Source organism: Aethalodelphis obliquidens, unplaced genomic scaffold (genome assembly GCF_003676395.1).
Source record: "Aethalodelphis obliquidens isolate GAN/ISIS:26980383/991018 unplaced genomic scaffold, ASM367639v1 scaffold11, whole genome shotgun sequence".
In the NCBI taxonomy this organism is placed as follows: Eukaryota; Metazoa; Chordata; class Mammalia; order Artiodactyla; family Delphinidae; genus Aethalodelphis; species Aethalodelphis obliquidens.
Genome location: NW_020837955.1, coordinates 22,208,506 through 22,231,916, shown reverse-complemented (window position 1 = coordinate 22,231,916; position 23,411 = coordinate 22,208,506). Strand labels below are relative to the sequence as shown.

At 42.2% G+C, this 23,411-nt stretch overlaps 1 protein-coding gene across 1 annotated transcript in view; it reads right to left on the bottom strand.

Annotated features, from left to right (window-relative positions):
* Positions 1-1,254: 1,254 nt before the first annotated feature.
* SORCS3 (sortilin related VPS10 domain containing receptor 3) overlaps positions 1,255-23,411 on the bottom strand; it is a 583,600-nt gene continuing 561,443 nt past the window's right edge. Inside the window, exons 21-27 of the mRNA XM_027112540.1 lie at positions 17,982-18,105; positions 16,241-16,353; positions 12,370-12,501; positions 10,531-10,630; positions 9,449-9,554; positions 3,557-3,717; positions 1,255-2,785 (exon numbers count right to left, since the gene is read on the bottom strand). Of these exons, the coding sequence (XP_026968341.1) occupies positions 2,721-2,785; positions 3,557-3,717; positions 9,449-9,554; positions 10,531-10,630; positions 12,370-12,501; positions 16,241-16,353; positions 17,982-18,105 (801 nt within the window). The 3' untranslated portion in view covers positions 1,255-2,720. The remainder of the gene's footprint in view (positions 2,786-3,556; positions 3,718-9,448; positions 9,555-10,530; positions 10,631-12,369; positions 12,502-16,240; positions 16,354-17,981; positions 18,106-23,411) is intronic.

Sequence of the window (23,411 nt, the reverse complement as noted above, 5' to 3'; positions counted from 1 at the left end):
AAACAGCATAAAAAAGGTTTAAAAAAAGGATATATGTCATGTTGGTTTCCTCTCCTCTTTTCATTTCTCCTGTTGAAATCTTTAAGACCTGAGCTGGAGTCCCACCTCTACCACTCACTGGGAGCTTGTGTCGAACTCAAAGGCCTTGGGGTCACCAAGACTTCTGCTCATTTGAGATGGGAAACTTGGATACTGATTCAAATGGGCCATCTAATGTAAGTTCCCCATGGGGGTCACAGAAGCTGAGTAGGTAGAAGAGGTTGAACTATTGTTCTCAATTCTTCTTACCCTCCGTAGATCGGAATTATATATCCACACCTTTTGCCATGTAATTTAGTAATGCTTTGCCCCGGAGTCTATTTCCCTAGCTCACTGATGTTGAACATGGCCATATGGTTTTCTTTAGTTAATGGAACGTCAGTGACAGTAAATAGAGGGGCCATCTGGAGCCACACCTTGGAGGATAGAGTATGCTGCTGGCCTCACCTGGAATTCTGTAATCCACCATGAAAATAACATGCCCTGGGTAGCTGCTGGTCTCAGAATGATGACAACTCATGGAACAGACTTCAAACAACTGAAGCCTGCATCCAAACTCCTAGCCCAGGAGAGCCTGGTCAGTCCCAACGGAGCTCACCCAAATCACAGCCAACCTGAAGACTCACAAGCAAAACATCAGTATATGTTGTCATAAGCTAGTCGTTTTTTTTTTTTCTCCCATGGAGCATTATTGCAGCCATAGTCGAATAATACAACAGATCAAGACAACTGCCCAGAGAGAGAACTCTCAGCCAGGTATATAGCTTTGATGTACAAAAATACATTTATTTTCAACAATTTCAAAACCACTGTCTGTTTTTTTTTTTTTTTACAGTAGAAATATTCAAATGGAACGATAAAACCAAGAACAGTATATGTACATATACTGTATATATAGATACGACTCATGCATTTGTATTCCAGTGTTTAGTACAAGTATTGCAATTGTCTGCCCCATTTAACCCTTGAAACGAAAAAGCAAGATCTTTAGAAATATTCCTAATTCTGATCTATGATGTAGCCAGTCCGATTTCTCAAGGTCACATTCTCTCAGGGTCTCACAGAGAAGGATGTGAACAATATCCCACAAAAATGAACAGGTAAAAAATTCAGCCTTTTCTCCCATATATATATATATATATATATATATATATATATATATATATATACAGTGTATCATTTTTATAAAACAAGTACGCTCAGGCTGATCCTGAAAAGAAAACAATGCTTACAGCATGGCTTAAAGTGACCCTCCTAAAAAGAACTGACACATGAACCGTGTGAACGGGCTGGGGTGCAGGAAAAGAGAACACTGGCTTTGAAAGTCACTCGCCCCAGATGCTAGAACTGCCTTCAGGGAACTGAAGGTAGACATCTGACTTTAAGGAAGTTGTGTACTTGTGTACATCTGACGAGCAAGCGGCACAGCTCTGCGAGAATCAACTTTGACTAAGATCGTTAGAGGTTACACCCCTCTGGGGCCTGCAGGGTCACAGGATCCCACGAAGGCCAACTCCCTCCCACCTCTAACTTCTCCCAGGCTGAGGCACTCACTGGGCTTAACCTAGTGCCCAAGGGACTTTTCTGGGGTAAGAAGAGCCAGAGAATTCCCCATAAGCATTATTCAATTCCATGGAATCCAACCGGAAAACAGAACGTCATCTTTTTAGATCCACTGCCTGGCTTCTTTAGAGAAAACCTCAGGCCGATAGCTATCCTCAACCTCATCCTTTTGGAGGGGAAGCCTTGTTTCCCCATATGGGTTTCAGTTAGAAGTCTGTAGTGGGCTTCCTCTGGCAACTTCTTTCACATCACTGATGGGACAAAAAAAACACCCAGGTTCTATGATGTCTCTCTCGTCCTTCCTTTGCTAGGCGTTTCAAAGAAGCCCTTCCCCCTCCCCCCTTTATATACAGAAATAGAAACCAGCGATGGCAGGGACACAGAGATGCAAGAGTTAAGTGTGACAGACAACTGGAGAGCATCCAGAACCCAGCGTCAAGCAGGCCTGGGGGTGGGTCAGCTCTGAAGGTGAGTGCATAAGCCAACAGACGCATCTTTCTTTTTTCTGTTTTCTTTTTTACTAAACATTAAATTATTTCTCAGGAAATAAAGAGCTACTTACATTGTAACTATATACAATAAGCCATCTGCAGCTTGCAATGGACATGCACGGGGCAGGGCCTCTTCCGACAGGTGTGCACGCTTCCTGCAGCTACGCTCACTCCCCACCAACCTTCCTCCTGCAGACCTAACTGGGAAATGGTTTACGTTTTAGGTGCGTGCTGGGAGGGAGGAGGCGGGTACTGGTGATTTGGGCTTGTGTCGGGGGGAGGATGGGAGGTTAGTGGAAAGCCAACCCAACTTAAAAAATAAAAAGAAAGACAGACCGCAAGGAAAACAAGATTCCTCGCGCTATCAATGGCAGAATGAAGCAAGAAAGCCATGGGAAGATGCATCCTTTGCCCTTAGCACAAATACAGCCATTTATCCTTTGTGTCTCATTTTAATCAGTTACGAATGCCTTCGCCTCCCAAAGCGAAGCGTCTGCCTGCTGTTTATGAAGGGGCCCTTGGTAAACAAAAGGTAAAAAAGACATTTTCATTTTTCCATAATAAGTGTAATAGGAACCATCAGAAATAAAAAGTCAGAAAGATGGTTGACCACGTGGCTTGTTGGTATTAAACACTAGTGCAGTTGGGGATCTCCTTTGTGCTTTCGCTGTTTGCAATGGTGGCAATGCCTCCTGCAGGGGAGAGAAGACAGAGGGAGGTAAGGATGTACCTGTCACAAGGGCGTGGGTCTGTGCTTTCTTTATTGCTAAATACCAAGCCACCTTAATGTGTGCTTACGAAATAGGGCACCTGGGTAGTCTATCATACCAGTTCACTGGCTTATCTTACCTATGTTTAACGTTTGCCATCTCCCACCCCAGCACACAAGGTAGGAGCAATACCTTGCCATCTTATACTCTGCTGATCACAATACTAATAGCCAACAGGTATTGAACACGTATTATGTAGCAGACACTGTGCTAATGATATATGTCATTTCACGATCACAACAATCTTAGAAGGCAGATACTATCATTCCCATTTCACAGATGAGGAATATGAGGCACAGAGAGGTCCCGGAGCTAGAAGATTGGTAGAGCAAGAAAATGAATCCAGGGCTATCTGATGGCAGAGTTCCTATTCACGTAATTATTGGGACGTATAATGCTTTTGCTTTATAGAAAAAATAAAGAGAAAGTCCAACAGTAATAGTTGGCCTCATCCCTCTCCCACTCAGACTCCAGCACTTTTGATCTTGATCTACTTCTAAGAGAAGAAAGTTCTGCCAATTTCAGGTGGTCAGAGGTGGCGGACACTTTAAAGCATGATTATGTCGCTGTAGCCAACTGGTTTCTCCCCCACCCTCCAGACTAGTCCTGCCTGAAGGACAGGACACATGGGCTGGCTGACTCAGGGTCTGGAGAACAGAGGATTCAGGAGCCTGGTGACACCAGCACACATACCTATGACCCGGGTGTCCAGCTCTTTGTCCAGCAGCTCCTCGGGCTCGGTGAAGTCACTGAGTGTGATTTTGGGGGCGTTTTCACTTTGGCTCACTGACCCAATCATCTCCTGCTCCTTTTCGTGTTGGACTTGAGCATAGATGTTAATCCAGGGGATTTTCCTACATGGGGCAGAGCAAAATCAGATTACGATCACGGGGCATGCCCGACTGGGGCAACTGGGAAATCCTGGGTGTTAAGGTGGAGGAAGAAGCTATTTACAGGACCAATGTCAGGGAAAGGGGCTGGCCACCCAGATACTGTCCCCATGAGGCCAATGAACACAAGGAGAGACCCAGATGCCCAGGGGAGATGTAAGCCACAGAACTCCCGGAGACATGCACCTTCTTCTGAGGCACAAAACCAGCAGGTGTAAACAGAAGGGCAATGCTATCGACCAAGTGTGCACTAAAACCCTTAAAACATTTACCAGTTATTACGTTTACAAAGGGGCTGGACTTTGAGACTCATGAGGTTGTATCATAGTGAAAAGACAGCTTTTTCTAAGTTTGTATCAGTTTCGTCAGTTCACATTGGTTTTCTTTATGAATAGCCAAGAAATAAAAGACTTATAGCCATTGCTACCATTTTTAGAACACCATCCATGGGCCAAGTATCTTAAATACTTCCATAGTCAGTTTCCTCATCTGTTCAATAGGAATGACAATAGCTTTCTTTTAGGATCGCGGAGAGGATTAAGGCAAGGATTAAGAGAAGCTAAATAACTTCCTTCAAAGACACAAAGGTAGGAGGTTTGGAAACAAGGCATACAGACTTGAGGTAGGAGGAGCAGGTAGGTTCAAACTGAAATCTGCTTGGAGTATTCATCTCCTGACCCATCTCCATCATCTCCTGACCCACTGTGTTCCAGCTTCTGTAGCCTCCTTTGACTTCTTCTAATCCTGTGCTTCTCAAACTTCAATATGCTTATGCCTCACCAGGTTCTTGTTAAAATGTGTTTGTTACTCTATAGGCCTGAACTGGATGGGTTGAAATTCTTCATTTCTGCCTAGTTCCCAGGTGGTACTGATGCTGCTGGTCTGAAACCCAAACTTTTGAGTTTCAAGATTTTGATACATCAGACTTGTCCCCACCCTGGGGACGAGGGGTGAAGCAACTGTTCCCTCTGTAACACACCTCCTTCTACTCTCCTCGTGACGGTGTCCTTCAGAATTTGGCTTACATGTCACTTCTGAGAGGCCTCTCCTGACCACCCACTCTCTCCCATCATAAATATGTAATTATGGGATGGGTCTATGAAAGAAACGAATAGGGTGTTGGTTTAGGGTGATGGAATAGGCTATGTGTGTGGACTTGTTTTCTGTCTTTCTCTCCCACAAAAAGCCCCGTGTCTGCAAGGTCTACATTTTCCATTTTCACTGCTCTACACTTAACTTAGCACAGTGCTTGGCATGTGGTTTACGTTCAGTATTTGTCAAATAAATGAATAAATGACCTCAAAGCCTATGCTCTTTCTATTTTCATATATTATGTTCTCAAACAAAAACAAAATGGATTTGGATCCATTTGCCCTTATAAAGACTGTTCACTTTATTTTAATCTCTGAAAACGGGCATTTTTTTTTCAATATTTTTAATAGATGGTTGGAAGGGAATGAATTTTATGTCACATTTGCAGCATTTAAAATTTTTTTCAAATTGCTTTTTATTTCTTAAAACATCCACTTTTATCTTAGAATTTTACAGGTAGAAGAGCCCTCTCTTACCTCATTAAATGATGGGGAAATGGGTCTGAAATCCAGACATTTCATGAAGCTGATTACTGGCATAGATGTTATTAAAACTTGAGACATCTGACACCTACCCCGAACCAGAACGTTCTGTGCAGAATCACTCTGTTGCCCTAGTGCCAACCAGTGGTATTTTCAAGCATCTACATTCCCTTCCCTACTCCAACCCCACAATGAGGTAGAATGTGAGGCATTTAACAAGGTCTTCCATAGCTAATTTGGAAGGAAAGATCCCCAAATATGTTTAAAACATGGACAGTTTCTACTTTTCATTTATGTCCAGTTTTCGTGTTTTTAACGGCTGCTTTCCATACATTAAGGGAGGTGTCCTCCTGACTCCTACTGGTCTAAACCTGCTTACTATAATTTACAAGAACCTTAAGTGAAGAGATTCTATGTGAGGCAGCAAACCGCAGGCTCCTCTAAATGTGTGTAATTAAAATTTCACGCTGGCCCTTAATTTCTTCTTATCTAAATAGAAAGGCAGCCTAACGACTTAGATTTCTTCTGATCATAAAAGTACATACTACTCATGAACGTTGGGATCAACTGTAATATCTATTAGGTGCTGGGGGCAGTCAAACCATTCCTGATCACACAAGTCTGGGTACTTCAGAGCTGTAGCCAGAGGTCACTGCCTCCCCTTTCCTGCTTTTTTAATGATTGATACCTGTGAGGATTTGGATCCATTTGCCCTTATAAAGACTGTTCACTTTATTTTAATCTCTGAAAACGGGCATTTTTTTTTCAATATTTTTAATAGATGGTTGGAAGGGAATGAATTTTATGTCACAACTTGCAGCATTTAAAATTTTTTTTCAAATTGCTTTTTATTTCTTAACACATCCACCTGTAGGACCGTTGAGACAATAAGTCAAGACTAAACCCCGCTTTTGCAGATAAGAAAGGTGGGAAATGAGATTTACAGGCACGTCTTGGGCTATACATTCATGTAAGTTTTAATAAGAGGAGTAAGATGGATCAATCCAAGTCACCTATATAAATTTCAGTTGTTTTTGTTTTTTTGTTATGTTTTGTTTTGTTTTGTTTTGTTTTTGCGGTACGCGGGCCTCTCACTGTTGTGGCCTCTCCCGTTGCGGAGCACAGGCTCCGGACGCGCAGGCTCAGCGGCCATGGCTCATGGGCCCAGCCGCTCCGCGGCATGTGGGATCTTCCCGGACCGGGACACGAACCGGTGTCCCCTGCATCGGCAGGCGGACTCTCAACCACTGCGCCACCATGGAAGCCCTAAATTTCAGTTTTTATTTGTTTGTTCCAACTATGATTAAGTATTAGAAGTCCGTGGGAGGAATTTAGAAAAAGCAAAGTAGGCTTCGCACTGTGATGAAAGCCTTACTGAAAAAAGGCTGGAAGAAATATAAAATTTCAAAACTTTTCTTGGATAATAAGAAAAAACAAACGTACAGTATAGAAAGAAGGTCTTGTTAGGAAGAGTTTTCAGAAAATAAAAGCCATCTCAAAATGATTTTTAATTATATTGACTAAGACATCACAAAATAGAAGTCACTATCCAAGAATAGGATCAAATGTGGTCACTTAACAGAGGAAGGAGAACAGAGTTCCCGTGATCCCCAAGATTCCTTTAAATAATTCTGTTCTTCCTCTATTAAGTGACTACTTGGGACACTGAGATTGTTTTCAGTGCCTGGCACACAGCAGGTGCTCAATAAATGTTTGCTGAATAAATTAATGGCTTAATGAATTAATGCTGGAGATGGCAGAGAGAAAGTTTTGGGGTTTGAAAACAGCATGGCCAGTGATCTGGAAACAGAAACAGAATTACCCCCTCCCTAGCCTGTGCCATCAGTGTTTACTAGTCAGCTGTAGCTATTTAAATTTGAATTAATTGAAGTTAAATAAAATTAAAAATTCAGTGTTTCCACCATACCAGTGGCTACTGTATTGGACAGTATAGATTATGGAGTGTTTTCATCTTCGCAGAAAGTTCTGTTGGACAGAAATGAAAGAAGCAGAGGAGACTCTAGGAATCATGGATAACAACCCGAACTTTACTTGTCAGCAAGCTATGCACCCTCCACATAGCCATCACTGGAGTTCCAGGTGGTGAGGAGGGAAAGGAGACCAAAGAAACAAAGGGAGATCCAAAAGGACCTCAGCCAAAGGGCTTGGGCACTGGGAGGAAAACTTCCAGAAAAGGTGGCTAAAAAAGAAAAGGTAACTGATGACTGGTTAATTGACTCAAACCGTTTATCCAGTTTGACTAGTATTTGTTTCCTGTATCCTGATTCCCTGCCAGGGACATACAAAGGGTCGGCTGATATCTGGGGACAACAGAGGTAGAATAATTCAGAGATGCCATTAACTGGCATAGATTCAAGTATTAAAGTCTGCACATTAAGAGATGGCGACATTAGTAGGTTGACTGTCTATGGAGTTTAGCAACATTTACAAGACAGCAGAAAACTTTCTAAGTCACAGGGCAGATCTTGTCTTAATTTGGAGACACCTGACACGAATATCTCTTTGCAGGACTTCTATTGGCCCTGGTCCTCAGCGAGATGCAGGTCTAGGAGCCGGAAGGTGATACATTTGGGTTAATTGATCTTCAAGTCCCAGCAACCACCAGGCTTCCCCACAACCAAATCCTTGAATGAACAAAAGTGTGCTTTGTGTGTAACTGAAGTACACCCATAAATGGGTGTTGCTTTGACCAGACTGTTCCTATACTGAATCTTTGCTCGCTCATTGGATATGAAGGCTTTTCCCCTTCTTCAAAGGGAACATGGCAGGTGGGTTGACCCATCTTGATCCAAGAGGATGTGAACTCACATAACTGGTCTATAAATTGAACAGAAAGGTAAACCCCACTCTGTCCTTCTAGTGGAGAGTGTTTAAGAATTCCTGCTGTTTTGGCTAATGCTGAGATGTCTATTGAGTAAAACTGGTGTTTTTAAGCCTGAGAAATCCACTAGAGGAGAGCTGATGGGGGCTGGGGGCGGGGGAGGTAGAGTGAAGCACCTTTACCACTGATCTCTTCCAAAATCTAAAAGCATTACCTTCAGCGTCTAGAAAAACTCCCAGGACCAAGTTATACTTTCAAAACTCATCTGACAATAATTAATGATATTTTTACTTTACCCGGGCTTCCTATGAAGCGCATTTCTATGCCACTGACACGTCTGAGCCCTACTATGTGCCACTTTGTAACAGAGGAGAAGCCTTTGGGAGGCATATTATTTATAGCAGCTTAGCTTTTGTGATTTTTTATTATGTACTAGATATAGATATTACTACCTTGAAAACATATAGCAAACCCACAAAGTATTATTTATTTTCCATTTTACACATTAGGAAATGAGGGCTTAGAGAGGCAAATTCAATTGCCTAAGGCTGCAAATGTTGAAAGTTAAAATTGGGTCTGATTTTCGAGTTCATACTCTTAACCAGCATATCTCTTGGTAGATGTATTACATTATTCAATAATGGTACAGAATTATTGATTTCAATTTCTTGTCTTTAATAAGTATCCTATTACATCACCCCACCTCTGGCCTGCAAAAATAACTTTTGAATACCTGTGGGGTTTGGTTTTCCTGATCAATTTCCCTCTAGAAACAGGAAAAATAGCATAGGGAGGAGTATAAAATTGTATATTTTGGCATGCAAATTTAAACAGATGTTGGATATCAGCAATACAAGGTAAGAAAATATGTGTGTGTGCATATATACATAACCAGATTTCAGCTGTATTTTCTCCACTTAACCACCCTGAATGGGTGGTAAGCTGTAGAAAAAGGTCTCTTAAATATTTGAGACCTTACTTTAGAAACTTAGGTGAGGTCTGAAAACCCCTCAAACTTCTCTTGAAGAGAATTAACTGATTTCATAGGCTACGCCTCATTTTCCTAACTCAACATAATTATAAACTGGAGAGCGTTCAGATTCTTCAGCTCCTTTATTCCCTGACCCTAAACCATTCCTGTTCTTCGCCAATGCCAAGCAGAGCTTCAGGGACAGTTAAAATCACCTGTTTAGGATGAGTTTAGGAATGTCGGTTACAGGAGGAATCAGCTCCCATGAATCTAGCCTCACGATTAAAACTGAGTGATGGTAGCACATACCTTTTAAATTTGTAGATCAAAAACACAGCCAGGCCGACAAACACCACTGACAAGAGCATAAGCATGGCTGAGCTGCTGTGCCCAGCACTGGAGTCCACCAGTGGAGCTAGGAAGAAAGAACAGACTTGCTCACTTGGAAGCTATTAGCTGGAGGGAGTATCTGTTGGAGAAAGGAAGCCAGCTGGTCTCCATCCTTATATCCAGCCTCCAACTGTCCTGCATGCTATCTGGGCAGAGGAAGCTTGGCTTCAATGATGAGAATGGTATCCCTGATCTACAGCTTCTTAGGGATCTGCTCTGCCTGGGGAAACTTGCTGCTCCTTGTGTAAACTGTACACAGCTAAGGCGAGTAGGAATAGGGCTTGAATGTTCTGTCTCTTAGACAGCCCAGTTGCCTGTCAACATGATTATAGGTGGCCCATTGGGAACTCCGGATTAAACACTGATGGAGTGTTTCAATCTCTTCCTCTATACTGTTGTGGTAAAACACTGCTGGATGGGTACATTTGGAATCTCCTCATCTGAAAAGTTTTTATTAATTAGAAACATTTAGCACATAGGCTTTCCCAGAGAGCCAGAGGTGGATGCCCAATGGGACATGCCTTTTTTAATCCTTTCACAAATCAACCACCTAAAGCTGGTCACTTTTTCTACTTAGAGTTACACATTATAAATCAAAGAGAGTTTTAAAGTTATTTGATCTAGTCTTCCAACCAAGATTCACTGAATCAGAGAATCCTAGAAATTAAGAGAGCCTGAGGACTACCTCATATAACCCCAACTGTTATAGATAAAAAACATAATAAAGTCCAAAGCCCAAAGAAATTGTAGGTTTTTCCCCAAGATCATCCAGGAATTCAATAGCAAAGCCGCTTCTAAGAAAGTCTTCTCGCCACCTTAACAGGAAGCCTCAAGAAAGATGTGATTAATCTTTCTTTGCCATCATTACACAAAGCCATTTACAGGCATTTATGGAAAAGTGTTTGGTAACTATCTCCTCCCTTGTCTCTCCAGGATATCAGAGCACCATACTCATCCCCACCCCCCAACCACCACCACCACGAATCCCAACAGGCACTCACCTAAAGTCAGCTGCGTGACATACACAATGACTTGAATCCCTGGCTTCAGCTCAAACTGGACTAAATTTTGGTTTAGAGCGTTAAACAGTGTCTCTACAATCTGGGGAGGAAAAAAAGGGAGAGAGAGAGAGAGAGGCTGCATGGGAAGAAATGTCATGTGACGGTGCTCCCTCATGGAATAAGAAACCAGGGTCAATAGGCAAAAAATGACCATGTTCACTCAGAGGACAGGATTTTGGAACATTTTTATCCATTTGGCTCTCCCAGCCCCTAGAGCCCTGTGAAGCCAAGGACACAGCTGGTATTATTTGCCTATACTGGAGAGGAGAGTAAAACAGAGAGAGGCGTGTCCACAGTCACCTAGTGAATTCGAGTTGACAACAGACATAGAGGTTCCATTCAACTCCCAGTTCAGTGCCTTTTAAGCCTGTATAACTTTCCATAGAGAGACCTGTTGTGGGTCCCAATGAAAGAAAGTCAACTGACCAACCGTTAGTTCTTTAATCTGAACAAGCAATATTCACAGGGTAGCGAAGCCCCTGCCAGGATTAAAGCAGGTACATACACCCCAGCCCACTCCTCTGCTGTTTCCCTTTTAGAGACAATGGGAGGCAAACATTAAAGGAGAAGCTGCCTCCTTTTTAGGGATAATTCTTCCTCTTTACTTTTCCCCAGCAAGTCTCAGAACGCGTAACATTGATTTAATCACTGTGTAATTCCCACGTGGAAGCTGAGGCAGACTGAGGCTGTTGTCCCTAACTCTTATCTCGCTGTTCGCGCCTTAATATCACAGCTGCTATTCATCACCGTAATTACCTATTTATCTAAATGGATGGATATCGTAGCTTCCAAATATAGTTCGCACATGCCACTTCCTATTTCAGAGTAAAGAGGTCTTGTAAAAGCGATGAACGCATTGAGAAGCTGAATTTATATCTGGCCAATCTCAATATGCAGCCCTTCAATGAAAGGATCCGCTTCATTTTCCAGAGAAACTGACCATGATGGCACCTGTGCAGCTCGCAGAGGACTGTGGATGGATGTGGGGATGGGGTGACGGCCAGGTGAGTAGCAGAGGGATGCGGAAGACATCTGTACAACGATTAACTCGTATGGGAGCAAATGTGTTTGATTCGCGCTGATTTTCAGCAGCCTCCTTCTCACTTATTTCTACTTCTAACTCAGCATCACAGGAGCATGGAAGGGTAAAGCAAAGCACGGCCAGTTAAGACCCCAGCAAGGGCAGGAAGAGAAGGAGAACCATGGGACCACCACTGACTTCATTTCTAGGCTAGTACGCAGATCACAAGAACTCTATGCCATTTGCTAAGGACAGTCAATCACGATCCCTTTTGGGAATGCTGCTTCCTTAGTCAAAGCAAGATGAGGCAATCCACCTCTTTCCAAAGACACTTGTTTACAACCAGTTCGTTTTCTTCCTAGAAGCAGAACTTCTATTGACTAGGATCTTTAAAGACAGGAAGCACATTTTCCCAGAAGTATATAGGGAAACTCAAATTCCTCTCTTCATCTCTTTTCCCCAGAGCAAGTCATTGGGTGGGAGACATGAGCAAGTTGCAGGAATGGCAACTGTCGGAATGAATGACTTCAGGGGTACTCTTCTTGCCTGTGTAGCTGAATGCTCCAGTATTTATGCATTTGTGTTTATTCTAGGTAAGGCTGATTGCTCTCCAAAGCCCTGGGTGCTAGACAAAGAGTGACAGTCTGATGGACCCATAGGAAAGGGCTCATCTCACTTTTTGGCTGGAAATACTTTGTGTCCCCTTAGATTATGAGGTGGAGGCAAGTCTCCTACCAAGTTAGTTTTCTTTCACTTACTTGTTCCAGGTCGCCTTCATTGCCTTTCCTCCTCTCTGTCAAGTTCTTGGGGGGAAGGATGAAGAGCTCTGCGGAAGTGGGGAGGCCAGGGAACACGGCAACTAGGATCTGCTCTTCTGGGATGCTGGTTACCTGCAAAGATGTTTAGACCAAAGAATGGGGTCCTGGAGGAGCCAGCCTTCCCCAAGTCAATAACAAGGATATGGACTATAAAGTTTTTTAAATGCAGCATTTAAGGCACAGTTTCCAATACATATCCAGGCTTCTTTTCTGTTTTCCCCTCGAACTGCTAGGTAGAGAATTATTAGTTTTACTTCCTCCTCTGCTCTCATATACATCTGTACTGAAACTAAAATACTACTACAAATGATCTTCAAAATACTGTTTGCTGGCAATATTGGCAAAAGCTCCTCCCATATTTTCCATTTTTCTGCACTAAGGGGACTAGAGCTTCTGGTGAAAACATGAACAGACTGGCTGCAAATGAAGAATAAGAAGGTATAAACAAACACGGGAAAACACAAATTAAAAAAAAAAGAGCAAAGCTCTTGTTTTCACTTACTAAAGCAGGATTTTTTGTTAAGTTACAGTAGCTAATACTGGCGAGGCTTCAATTAGGAGGTTTCCTCAACTGTTGCTGGCAGCACTAAAAATTGATACATATTGCCAATTTGGTTTTCAAAAGACTTACTGGAAGGTCATAAAGATATTCAGACCCTTCATTCAGTAACTGTAACTTGGAGTGTCTGTCCTAAAGAAATGATCCAAACTATAGGAAAAGCCATATGGAGGAAGAAACACTCAGAACATTATTTATGTCAGATAAATGGGGAAGACTCAAATATTCAAAAAAGTTAAGTAAATAATGGTTATACTACCATTAAGATAATTAGTACAGTGCGGCAACGTGGAAAAACACCTAATGACAGCTGTATTCTGATCTATTACTCACATTTCTTTGGTTACAACTCTATAAAAATAAAAAATATACATAAAAAATAAAACAAAGCACTAAAAGTTCTGTTAAGATGTTGAAGTACTGAATGAATTTTTCTATTCCTGAGTGTTTAGGAAAAGGATTATATTGTTTTTGGATAAAAACTAAACGTAAGCTTCCGTCTGAAGGCAAATTCCTTAAGAAAACAAAACTCTGAGTTCTCCCATGTAAATAAAGAGTAGGCCTGTTCTTTCCTATGTGTCTCTGGAAGGTCTTTACATCCAGAACAAAACTTCTTCTGTCAATCCAAATACGATATATATAGTTTTTGACTTGGCTGAAACACCTGCCTCCTCCAAGAAGTCTACCCTGACTATCCCGCCTGCAGTGACCTGTTCCGTGTCAGTCTCTCGTCCCCAGCACCTCCAGATTACCATGAAAGGAACTTAGATCATGTCCACGGTAACATATGAGTATGTCTGTCTGCTACATTCTTTTCTCTGATAACTTCTTATTATATGTTTGTCCAGACATTCCAGGGGGGCGGGGGACGAACTCTGTGGCTACCTCATTGTTCCAAATGATGCCTGACCTGGAGGAAAGAATAGACACTGGACTGAATAGAACTGGAGGGGTTGTCTCCCATTAGCTCAGCTCTGAGTCTAATTTGGAACTAGAGATTGGAGTTAACGCTTAGGAATGTGATGCAGGAAAGAAAGAGTGCCAACCTGCAGAGAACTAGCAAGCGGCAGTCAGAAGCCTGAAAAGCCCTCCAAGGTGGGGAGACATCCCCGTGCAGCCTGAAGAGGCTTTGCCAGATGCCTCAGTTTCCTCCTGGGAGGCGAGATGGCCTTGTCCTAACCAGCCAGGGGAAGTAAGTCTCAGAGACCAAACTGAGGTCAGACAATCACCCAGTTGAGAGAAGGGGATGAGCCCGTGAGTGTTGTGGCTGGTGTGACCCTGTGTCCCAGGGAAGAGTGGTCTCGGGGTGCATCACTTGGTTAGGGACCTTGGAGGGACCTAACTCCAGTCGTACAAAATCCCACACAATCCTGGATGTTTCACAGTCGAAGGTATACAAGACCAATTTCATTCTCATCCCTCTCTAGGAACAATCTCTTTATAAAAAGATGTGAGGTGAAGTTCTTCTTGTGGACAACTCCCCACAGGAACACTCTCATATCATTCTCTTTTATTGGTGCTTCTTCCTTCCTGGCAGCTCCTTCTCCGTGTCCTTCCCTGGATCTTTCTCTTCTGCCTTGGGAAGCATTAGCATCCATCTCTGCCCTGGCCCCTCTCCCTCTCAAGGTGGGGTGGGGGGGATCTAAAGAGCTCCACAGCCTCAGTTCCCACATTGCTACCTCCCACGGAAACCTCACTCGATCCCCAATCCATATCCTCAACTCTCTTGCTTATCTTCATCCAGTTGTTTCTCACGTGCTCCAAATTCATATAAAAGACCAAATGATTACTGTTCCCCAAGCATGTTTCTCCTACACAGTCACCATCTTGATCAATGGCAAGGAAAACCCTCTCCTTCCTACTCTTAAAATCAGAAAGTTTCTCCCTCCCTCCCATCCACACTGTATTTTATTAGTCACCAATTCTACTGCTCAACTGCCTAAGTAGCCTTTGAATCGTCCCTTTTCAGGATCACAGTAGTCTTTTAACTGGTCATCTTTTGTGAAATCTCCCCCTACACTATTCACTTTCCCACCTCTGGAGCCCATCCTCTGTATTGCCACCAGAATGGGTGTCTGAAACATGAATCTATTGCCAGAAATTTTTACCTATATTGGGTTGGCCAAAAAGTTCGTTCGGGTTTTCCTGTAACATCTGACGGAAAAACCCAAACGAACTTTTTGGCCAACCCAATATAATAAAGAAAGAACACTTTCCAGAGACTACGGGATGTATGTCAAACCCCTTTTGGCTCCTCAGACCCTTTACAAACTGACCAATCCATCCCTGCTCAACATCATTCACACCTGCCCTCATAACCTATAGATTGGCTACACTAAACTGTCATGTCCCAGATATTCTGTGCTTTCCACGGAGCCTGGCTTTGCACACGCTGTTCATTCTACCTGAAAGACATCATCCTCTCTCTGTTAACTACTATTTGTCCTTTAAAACAGAGTTCAAGTATCCCCTCCAAAGACTATTCTAACAGTTCACAAGTATTTACTGAACCACAAATGTGTGCGAAGCCTGAACTTTCCTGGACAGAGTGAACTGCACTTTTCTCTGTGCTCTTTTGAAATGCTGGCCATGCCTCTACCATAGAACTAGCTGCATATTAGACTTATCTCTACATTTGAATTGACCATGTTTTATTCGCTATTATAGTCCAGTGCCTAGGTGTGAGCAAAGGGTTAAAAAAACCCTTTCAACTTTCAACGTTGTCTTAAGGAAAATATGACCTTGGGCAAATTCTATAACCCCAGAGTCTGCTACCATGCTCTGTTTCCTGACCTGCAGCCTTCTGATGGCCACATATGGTCAGTGGGAGTCTTGAAGTCTGAGTGGTTAAAAAACAACAAAAGCAAACAAACAAGCAAAAAAACCCCAAACCTTGGTGGGCAAACAGCCAACTAAATGAATGATATTAGTAAAGACTCAATGAGGGGCCCAGCCATCATTTCATGAAAGGGGTCAATTTGCTACCTTAGAAAACTTTAGGATTAAGATGGGGTCAATTTCCCATCCTTGAACACCGGATTGATTCTCTGTCTCCGTCTCTCTCCGCCTAATCTCTCCATCTTTCCTTCCCATCCTTCACTTCCCCCATTCTTCTTTTCTCTCTCTCTTTTTACAGAGAAATAATCTTTACTTAACTGCGGAACGGTGGTTTGCATCCATGAAAATGTATTCTGGACCACAGCATCTTGTTCTTTATTCATAAACATTTAAGCAAAGAAAAAGCCAACTTACTTTCACCAGAGCCCGCTTGATCACATTGGCAATATCTTGCCTCCACTCCGGAATGTCAGGATTGTGGTAATCCAGATTAGGAGAGAATGATAAGAGTTGGGACTGAAAGTATTCTGCAAGGAGAGAGCGTGTGTGAGTGAGGCTGAGAGAGGGTGTGATAGGCAAGGGGACTCCATGATCACTGTGCTTTAGGCAAAGGGCACAGTCTTTCATGTGGCCTCATCTCAAATTCCTTCCTTTCAACCTGTCTCTTGGCTTCTAAAAAAAAGTGGCATTTGGTGACTGGAAGTAAATTTGTGCTCCTACCATTTTTGTTTGTTTTTAAAATCTTAAGGACTTCTTCTTGTAAATGAACATTACCTGAAATGCAAGAAAATTGTGAAACTCCAGAAGAAGGGGACTTTTGCTGCTGCAGGTGGTATCATGCAGTGGCAACAATAAAGCATTAATAAATGAGCTAGATTAGAATGAAGCCTTTTCTTATCCTTCCCTTAGTTCCATGGACCCTGCTAGAAAAACTGCCTCAAGGGCTTAGAAAACAGGTCAAAACCCTGTATCTAGGGTGTGGGTAACATTCAGTTTCTCAATCTGATTGGTAGGTACACAGGTGTGTCCACTTTGTGATAATTCATGAAGCTAAAACACTTATGATCTGTGCACTTCTCTGTATTTAAAAAGAATTTTTTAAATTGAAGTATAGTTCATGTACAGTGTTGTGTTAATTTCTGCTGTACAGCAAAATGACTCAGTTGTATACATACTTTTTAATATTCTTTTCCATTATGGTTTATCCTAGGAGGTTGGATATAGTTCCCTGCGTTATACAGTAGGACCCTGTTGTTTATCCATTCTAAATGTAGTAGTTTGCATCTAATAACCCCAAACTCCCAGTTACATTCCAATAAAAATGTTTACTTAAAGTCTTCCAGGTGCCCGATGAGAGAGGCTGAGCCTCGAGTTTGCAGAGTTGTAGGAAAAGGCACTCACCCGGGGTGAGGTGGAAGAAATACAGACTGAGTCAGAGGATCACATTCCTCACTCAGTACAACTTTCTGGAAAACCCTGGTATAGTGGCTGTTTTTAGGGTATGTGGGAGGTTTGTGGGATGGTGGTAGAAGCACAATTTGATTTAAAAGAAATTTAATAATTAAGAGTGGTTCTCCAGGACTGAGAACAGAACGGTGGCCCTATTTACCACTTTCCCGCCTTGCTGTGTCTTTCTATTCTCAGCCTTAGTCTCAGCCTTTGCAGCCAAAGATCAGAATCTCAAACAACAAAGAAAACATAGCAGTTATGTGTAGTTCATCCCAGTACCCAAGCTGTGAGTTCTTCAAGAGCAGGGACCATGTCTCCTCCAGCTTTTGAAATCACTGGTCCCCAACCTAACAAAGAATGGATGCCACATGTGTGTGAGAGATACCTTGGCAGGTCATCAGATCTAGATGCTTCTATGACAGTCTTTCCAGCTCAGCATTCCTTCAACTTATGATACATCTCTGTCTAATGAGACCATCAGGTTTTGATGCAGACACATCACAGAAGACAAGAAATGCCTGTCCGTGATCTGCTTCTCTAACAACCTCTGTATCTATTCAAGAACAAGGTAAGAAGTAGGTTTGGATAACTTTTGTGGACCTACCTAATTTTCCTATGCCCTGGGGCATTTCCAAAGCTGTCAGCGATTGCTGCTATGGTGTATGGAGGGGATTGGCTGGGCAGGAAGGGGCATCACGGGGCTTACCGTGAACTGCGATATCTTTTGTGTCCTGGATGAGGGCATTCCCAGCAGCCACCTGGACAGTGATGGTATTGGTTCCCTCTGCTAGGAATGTGAAGGAAATGCTGCTGTCTAAGGTGATGAGGGGCTAAAAGAGAGAAGCAGGAACACTTATTTAGTCCTTTATGGGATATCCGATTCCCTCCTTTCCTGTAAATCTCAGACTGTCACCAATCTGCATAGCATTTGCATATCCCCAAGGGATCCTAACTTGAAAAAGGAAAAAAAAATGCACAGCTTTCTGAAACTGTGATTGTATATCCAGTATCCAGGAAGGGCATTAATATACTTGAAATGCTCTGTAAAATGTTAATTCTGAGAGATGAAGATAAGACTGGGCACCCTGGATTTTGCACATCATTCTACTCCTTCTCCTGGGGCAAAGTAGAAGCATCTTTTGTAAGCTATTCCCAGTGACTCTGGGAATAGGCGATCACTTTTCTCTTTTCCTCTAATATTCCATGTCACTTATATTTTCATCCTGTATTCCATCGGGCTGTAAGATTTTTCAGAGAAGTGACCACATCTTATTTATTTTTGTATCAACCACCCTTGGCAAATTGTCTTACATCTAGCAGAATCCGTATATAACTTGGATGTATGGTCATATTATTGACATTTTGTTTGGTCATATCTGTTTTTCCATTGCAAGGCATTCTAACAATTTAAATAAGTTGGAAAACATATAAACATGCATATCTGTGCTCACTTTTTAATCTTTTTTCCCTTTCTGTTTTCCTTCCTTGATCATGACAGACAGGGACTTGTCAAGGATAAAGAAAGAGAATAAGCATATTTTTTTTCTTGGGAATTAGGATCTTGATAGAAGCAGGTGCTTACTGGAGAGAAGAGAATGCAGATTCTGCGACTGAAGAGTCATTATTCAGTGATTATCTTGAAGCCAGTGCCCTCTCGAGTTATCTGGTGTTTGCAAGGTAAGACATATTAGTAGGAGGCTTCTCTAAGGCAGCTCGTGAAGAGATGTCACAAGTGCAGATGAGCAGACCCCTCTCCTCTCTGTGTGTTAGGACGACAATAGGATAGAGTAATGATGTAGCCAGCTGGGGATGTGTAGAGTTTCCCTTTTAAAATGTGGGTATCGGCCAGTGTTCACACAGCACACCCGTGCACCTAGACCCTGCAGAGGCTCAGAGAGGCAGTTTTCAGACAGCGTCCCTCCTGCAAAACTGAAATTCCTCTCTAGCTCAGAATTTTCAACTGGGCCTCTGAAACAATACTTTGATTTCTTGGCTTTAATATTCTATTGCTCTATTTTATGACCAGGCTGATGGCTGGAGTTGGACAGGATTAGAGATATTGCCCTAAGCTTTCTGACACCCTTTCTTCTCTGCTTGCTGAATGAAAGAAAGAAGTGAGTACTGAAAGAGTTACACTCTTTATCTTAACTAAGGGTAAACCCCAGAGCCCAAGCATGCTTCTCCGTACTTATGGCTCTGTGATGATGTGCACAGGGTGTGGCCTTATTAATTAAACAACAAATGAGGTATAAGTAGGTTCTGTGATGAAAATCAACTCCCATGGGCCAAAAGTGGCTGTTTAGTGTCCTGTGTTGAGAAGGAAGCTGAAGTTAAGTTGGGCTCAGCATGGCAATGTCAGCCACTGACATGGAATAAAGGAAGAATGTGTGCCACTGAGTTACCACCTTTAGTATAACAAGAACAGAGACTTGATACTCTGGCTCTGTTACTATTTTAATGAATTACCTTGGGCAAAATTTGTCCCCACTGTGTGCCTTAGGTCTTTATCTTTTACATTAAAGGTTTGGGTTAGAAGTTGTGAGGACTCATTCAGGAATCAGAACACATAGGATTGATGAATGGCTTTTGGCAAATTTTCTAGTTCCTACTAGTCAACTCATTATGACTTACCTGTCAGAATACCTTCAACTGCTTCAGTACCTCGGTCATATTCTTTGGAAGGAAAATGAGATACCTCTATATACCAAACACAATGGCTAAATTTTCTTTAAAAATAATAATATCAAATATTATTGAGGATGTGGAGCCACTGGAACTCTCATCCATTTTTGGTGGGATGTACAATGGTGCAACGATGTAGGAAAAAGTTCAGTTTTACAAGAAATTGTGATAATTTTTTCCAAAGTAGTTGTAACATTTGATATTTATGACTTAGCAATTGAAGTCCTGGGGATTTAGTCAAGATAAAAGAAAATATCCGCAAAGAAAAGAACATGTTTATAGCAGTACATTCATACTAGCCAAAAGCTGAAAAGAACCTAGGAGAATTTATCAATAGGAAAATGAATAAACAAGTCATAGTACATGCATATAATGAACAGAAAAGAACAAATATTGATATATACAACAGTATGGATAAGTCCCAAAACCATAAGAAATGAAAGAAGCCTTATATGAAAGAATTAACGTGGTATGATTACATTAAAAGAAGTTCTAGAAAAGGCAAATCTAATTCATGACGAAAAAAATAGGGACTGGTTCTGGGGGTTGGGGTGGGAATTGACCAGGGGCATGAGAGAACTTTTGGGAGTGATGCTGATACTATATATCTTGATAGGAGTTTGGGTTACAGGTATATGCCTTTGTTAGAACTCAGGAGCTACACACTTCAGATCTGTACATTTCACTGTTGATACATTTCATACCCCCCGGGGGAAAAAGTATAAACAAATAAAGGACTCTAGCTAATGATTTGCCACCTAAAGCATTTAGGACAAGGCATGTAAGTGTCTGAAATAAATCAAAATTTAAGATCGGTTGATGGCTGAACAGAGGGATGGACAGATAAACAGACATGATAAAACAAGCACAGTAGATGTTAATGATAGAATACAGAGGGTGGGTATGTGAATGTTCACTTCAACTTTAGTTTGTGTTTGAAGTTTTTAATAATAAAATGTTGGGAGAGAAACAAAACAAAAAAGCAATAACTGATGTGGTGTTTTTCTTTTTGTTTGTTTGTTTGATCCCATGAATTGCTCTTCCCATAACTGTATCACATTGTCCTTCCATTTTGGTTACTGCCCTCAGCTATCTCTAATCTCTTCCCAGCTCTCAGCCCCAGGATACTTTTCTCCACTAATGGTTGTCCCTTCAGGGAATCTGCACAACCATCATGTCATCTTCTTCAGCTTTCAGGGGTCTACATGGCCCCTGCTCCCCTTTCTCTGCACACTCGTCTTATCTTAGGCTTGGGTGATGGTGCTGTACCAGACAATGATATCTCTTTCTGAGAGGAGTGGAATTCCTCCTGTCCCAGCAGATTTGGTCTCCTCTCTATCTGGCTGCTTTCCTAGAAGATCCAGGAACCAAACAAGGATGCACGTCTGCAGGACAAGGGAAAGCCATCTGAGGTGGGAGGGAGCATGCCATCCCACCAGCCAGTCGGGGCTCTGAGCCACAGCCAACAAACTGTGTTGAATGTGAACACTTGGCCCCCAGGTAACAGGCTCCAGGCTTCCACCCTAGGGAAATGGCAGAAGCTAATTCTGTTTTCCAAATTGCTTTTGTTTTTCATCAGCTGTTGTGACATCATGGCTGATTTCACCTTCCTGGCAAAGCTGGAACACTCCACGGGATTCTTGAGTTCTTCACTGGCCACCCATGTCTAGGGCACAACACTAAATTAAATCAAATATTTTAAGGTTCATTTACTAACTCTACTAGGCAAGCAGACACATTTATTAAGCCAGAACTCTGTTAATCCCAGCAAATTGGCCTGTTAGAGCCCCACAGATCCAACAGGCGGCCAGTTGACTTCTCCGTGTTTTGTCCAAGCTGCAGGGCCAGCCCACAGCAAGGCTCATGTCCTGCCTAGGCTGCAGGCTGCATCCCTGCCCACAGAGGATCCCTCATGTGCAACAGGTCATGTATTATCCGCTAAGCCCAGCAAGCCATCAATGAAGCTCTGAGTAACTAGTTAGGAGATTCCCATGTGACTAATGGATCAGGGAGCTTCAGGGAAATGTCTGGATGCAGCCTACACCAGATTCCCAATACATAGCAAGTGAAGTTAATATTGAATATTATAAAATCCCCACAATTTAAATGTATACCTTGATAAAACCTTCCATTCCTAAATTGGACAGACTATGTAATCACTACACTTGCCTCACTTAAAACCTTCAGAAGATTACATATGTGGAAAGTGCTTTACTTTATGGAGAAGGCAAGATATATAATTGTGGATATGCTATGATGAGAACTACATGAGAGAAAAGTCTAAAATACATAAAAAGACCAAAAATAAATAAAGTAAATAGTACCTAAATATGTGTTATGACTATGGGAGTATTTTGAAAATTTATAGTTTTGGGGAAAAAAAATTCCCTCAAACACACACACACACACACACACACACACACACACACACACACCCCTGTAAAAACTCTTCAAAAGTATCTCATTGTTGAAAATATCACCGTCCATGAATCTGGTTCTATCTTCCACTAGCCTATCCTAAAGCTAAGTTTCTATGACAAACTAAAACACATCCGGTTATGTCATTCAAAGCCATTTGTCATCTATCCTCCCCAGTTTTAGTTTTTTACGCAATTTCTCCCCAAATGAATCCCTCTTTCGTAGTGTCTGTCTACACAGAACACAAACAGGCCCAAAGCCTGACCAGTGGGCACACATCCCTCCCCCTCCTCTCTGGCCTCAACTCTACCACTCCTTCAATGCCAGCTTAGGACCAACTTCATACACAACTTGCTCCAAGACCAAGAAGCCCGGCATCCATCCCCCCCTAGGCTGCCTGGCTGGGCCAGTAATGTTACATTCCTATTACCATTCCCTACAGTATCTATTTTGGGATGTTAACCTCATCTTCTTGAACAGATTGTTTCTTAAGGGCAACAAATGGAATTTATACTGCTTTGTGTTCCTCATAAGATTTAGCACAAAACGCAGGTTCTCGAGAAAGATCCACGGAGCTACTGATATAATTTAGCATCTCCCGCTGATAGACCTGTAGGTATATGGGCCTGTAGTTGGATTTCAGGAATGCTTGCTCTCTTCTCTCTATTCGTACATCATCACACTTGCTCACCGATCATTGTGTGTGTGTGTTCATCTTGCCTTCTCATCAGGACTGTAATCTCCTTGAAGATAGAGACAAGGTTGTAAGTGCTCTTCTGTTCCTAAGGGCACCAAGCAGAGGGGTGGCTATAAAGGTTTGTGGGGAGTCAACTGATTCTTATTGGGAGGTCGATTTAATTCAACCACCTGGGCAACCTGTCCAATCCAATTCACCTGGTCACAACATAGAAACAGACACACACAAACACATACACAGGGGATCATTTCTCCTTCATCAGTGATGTTCTGATGATTAAATAATATATATGAAGAGCCTAGTGCAAGGCCAATGCTAGAAAGAAATGCTCAAAATTAG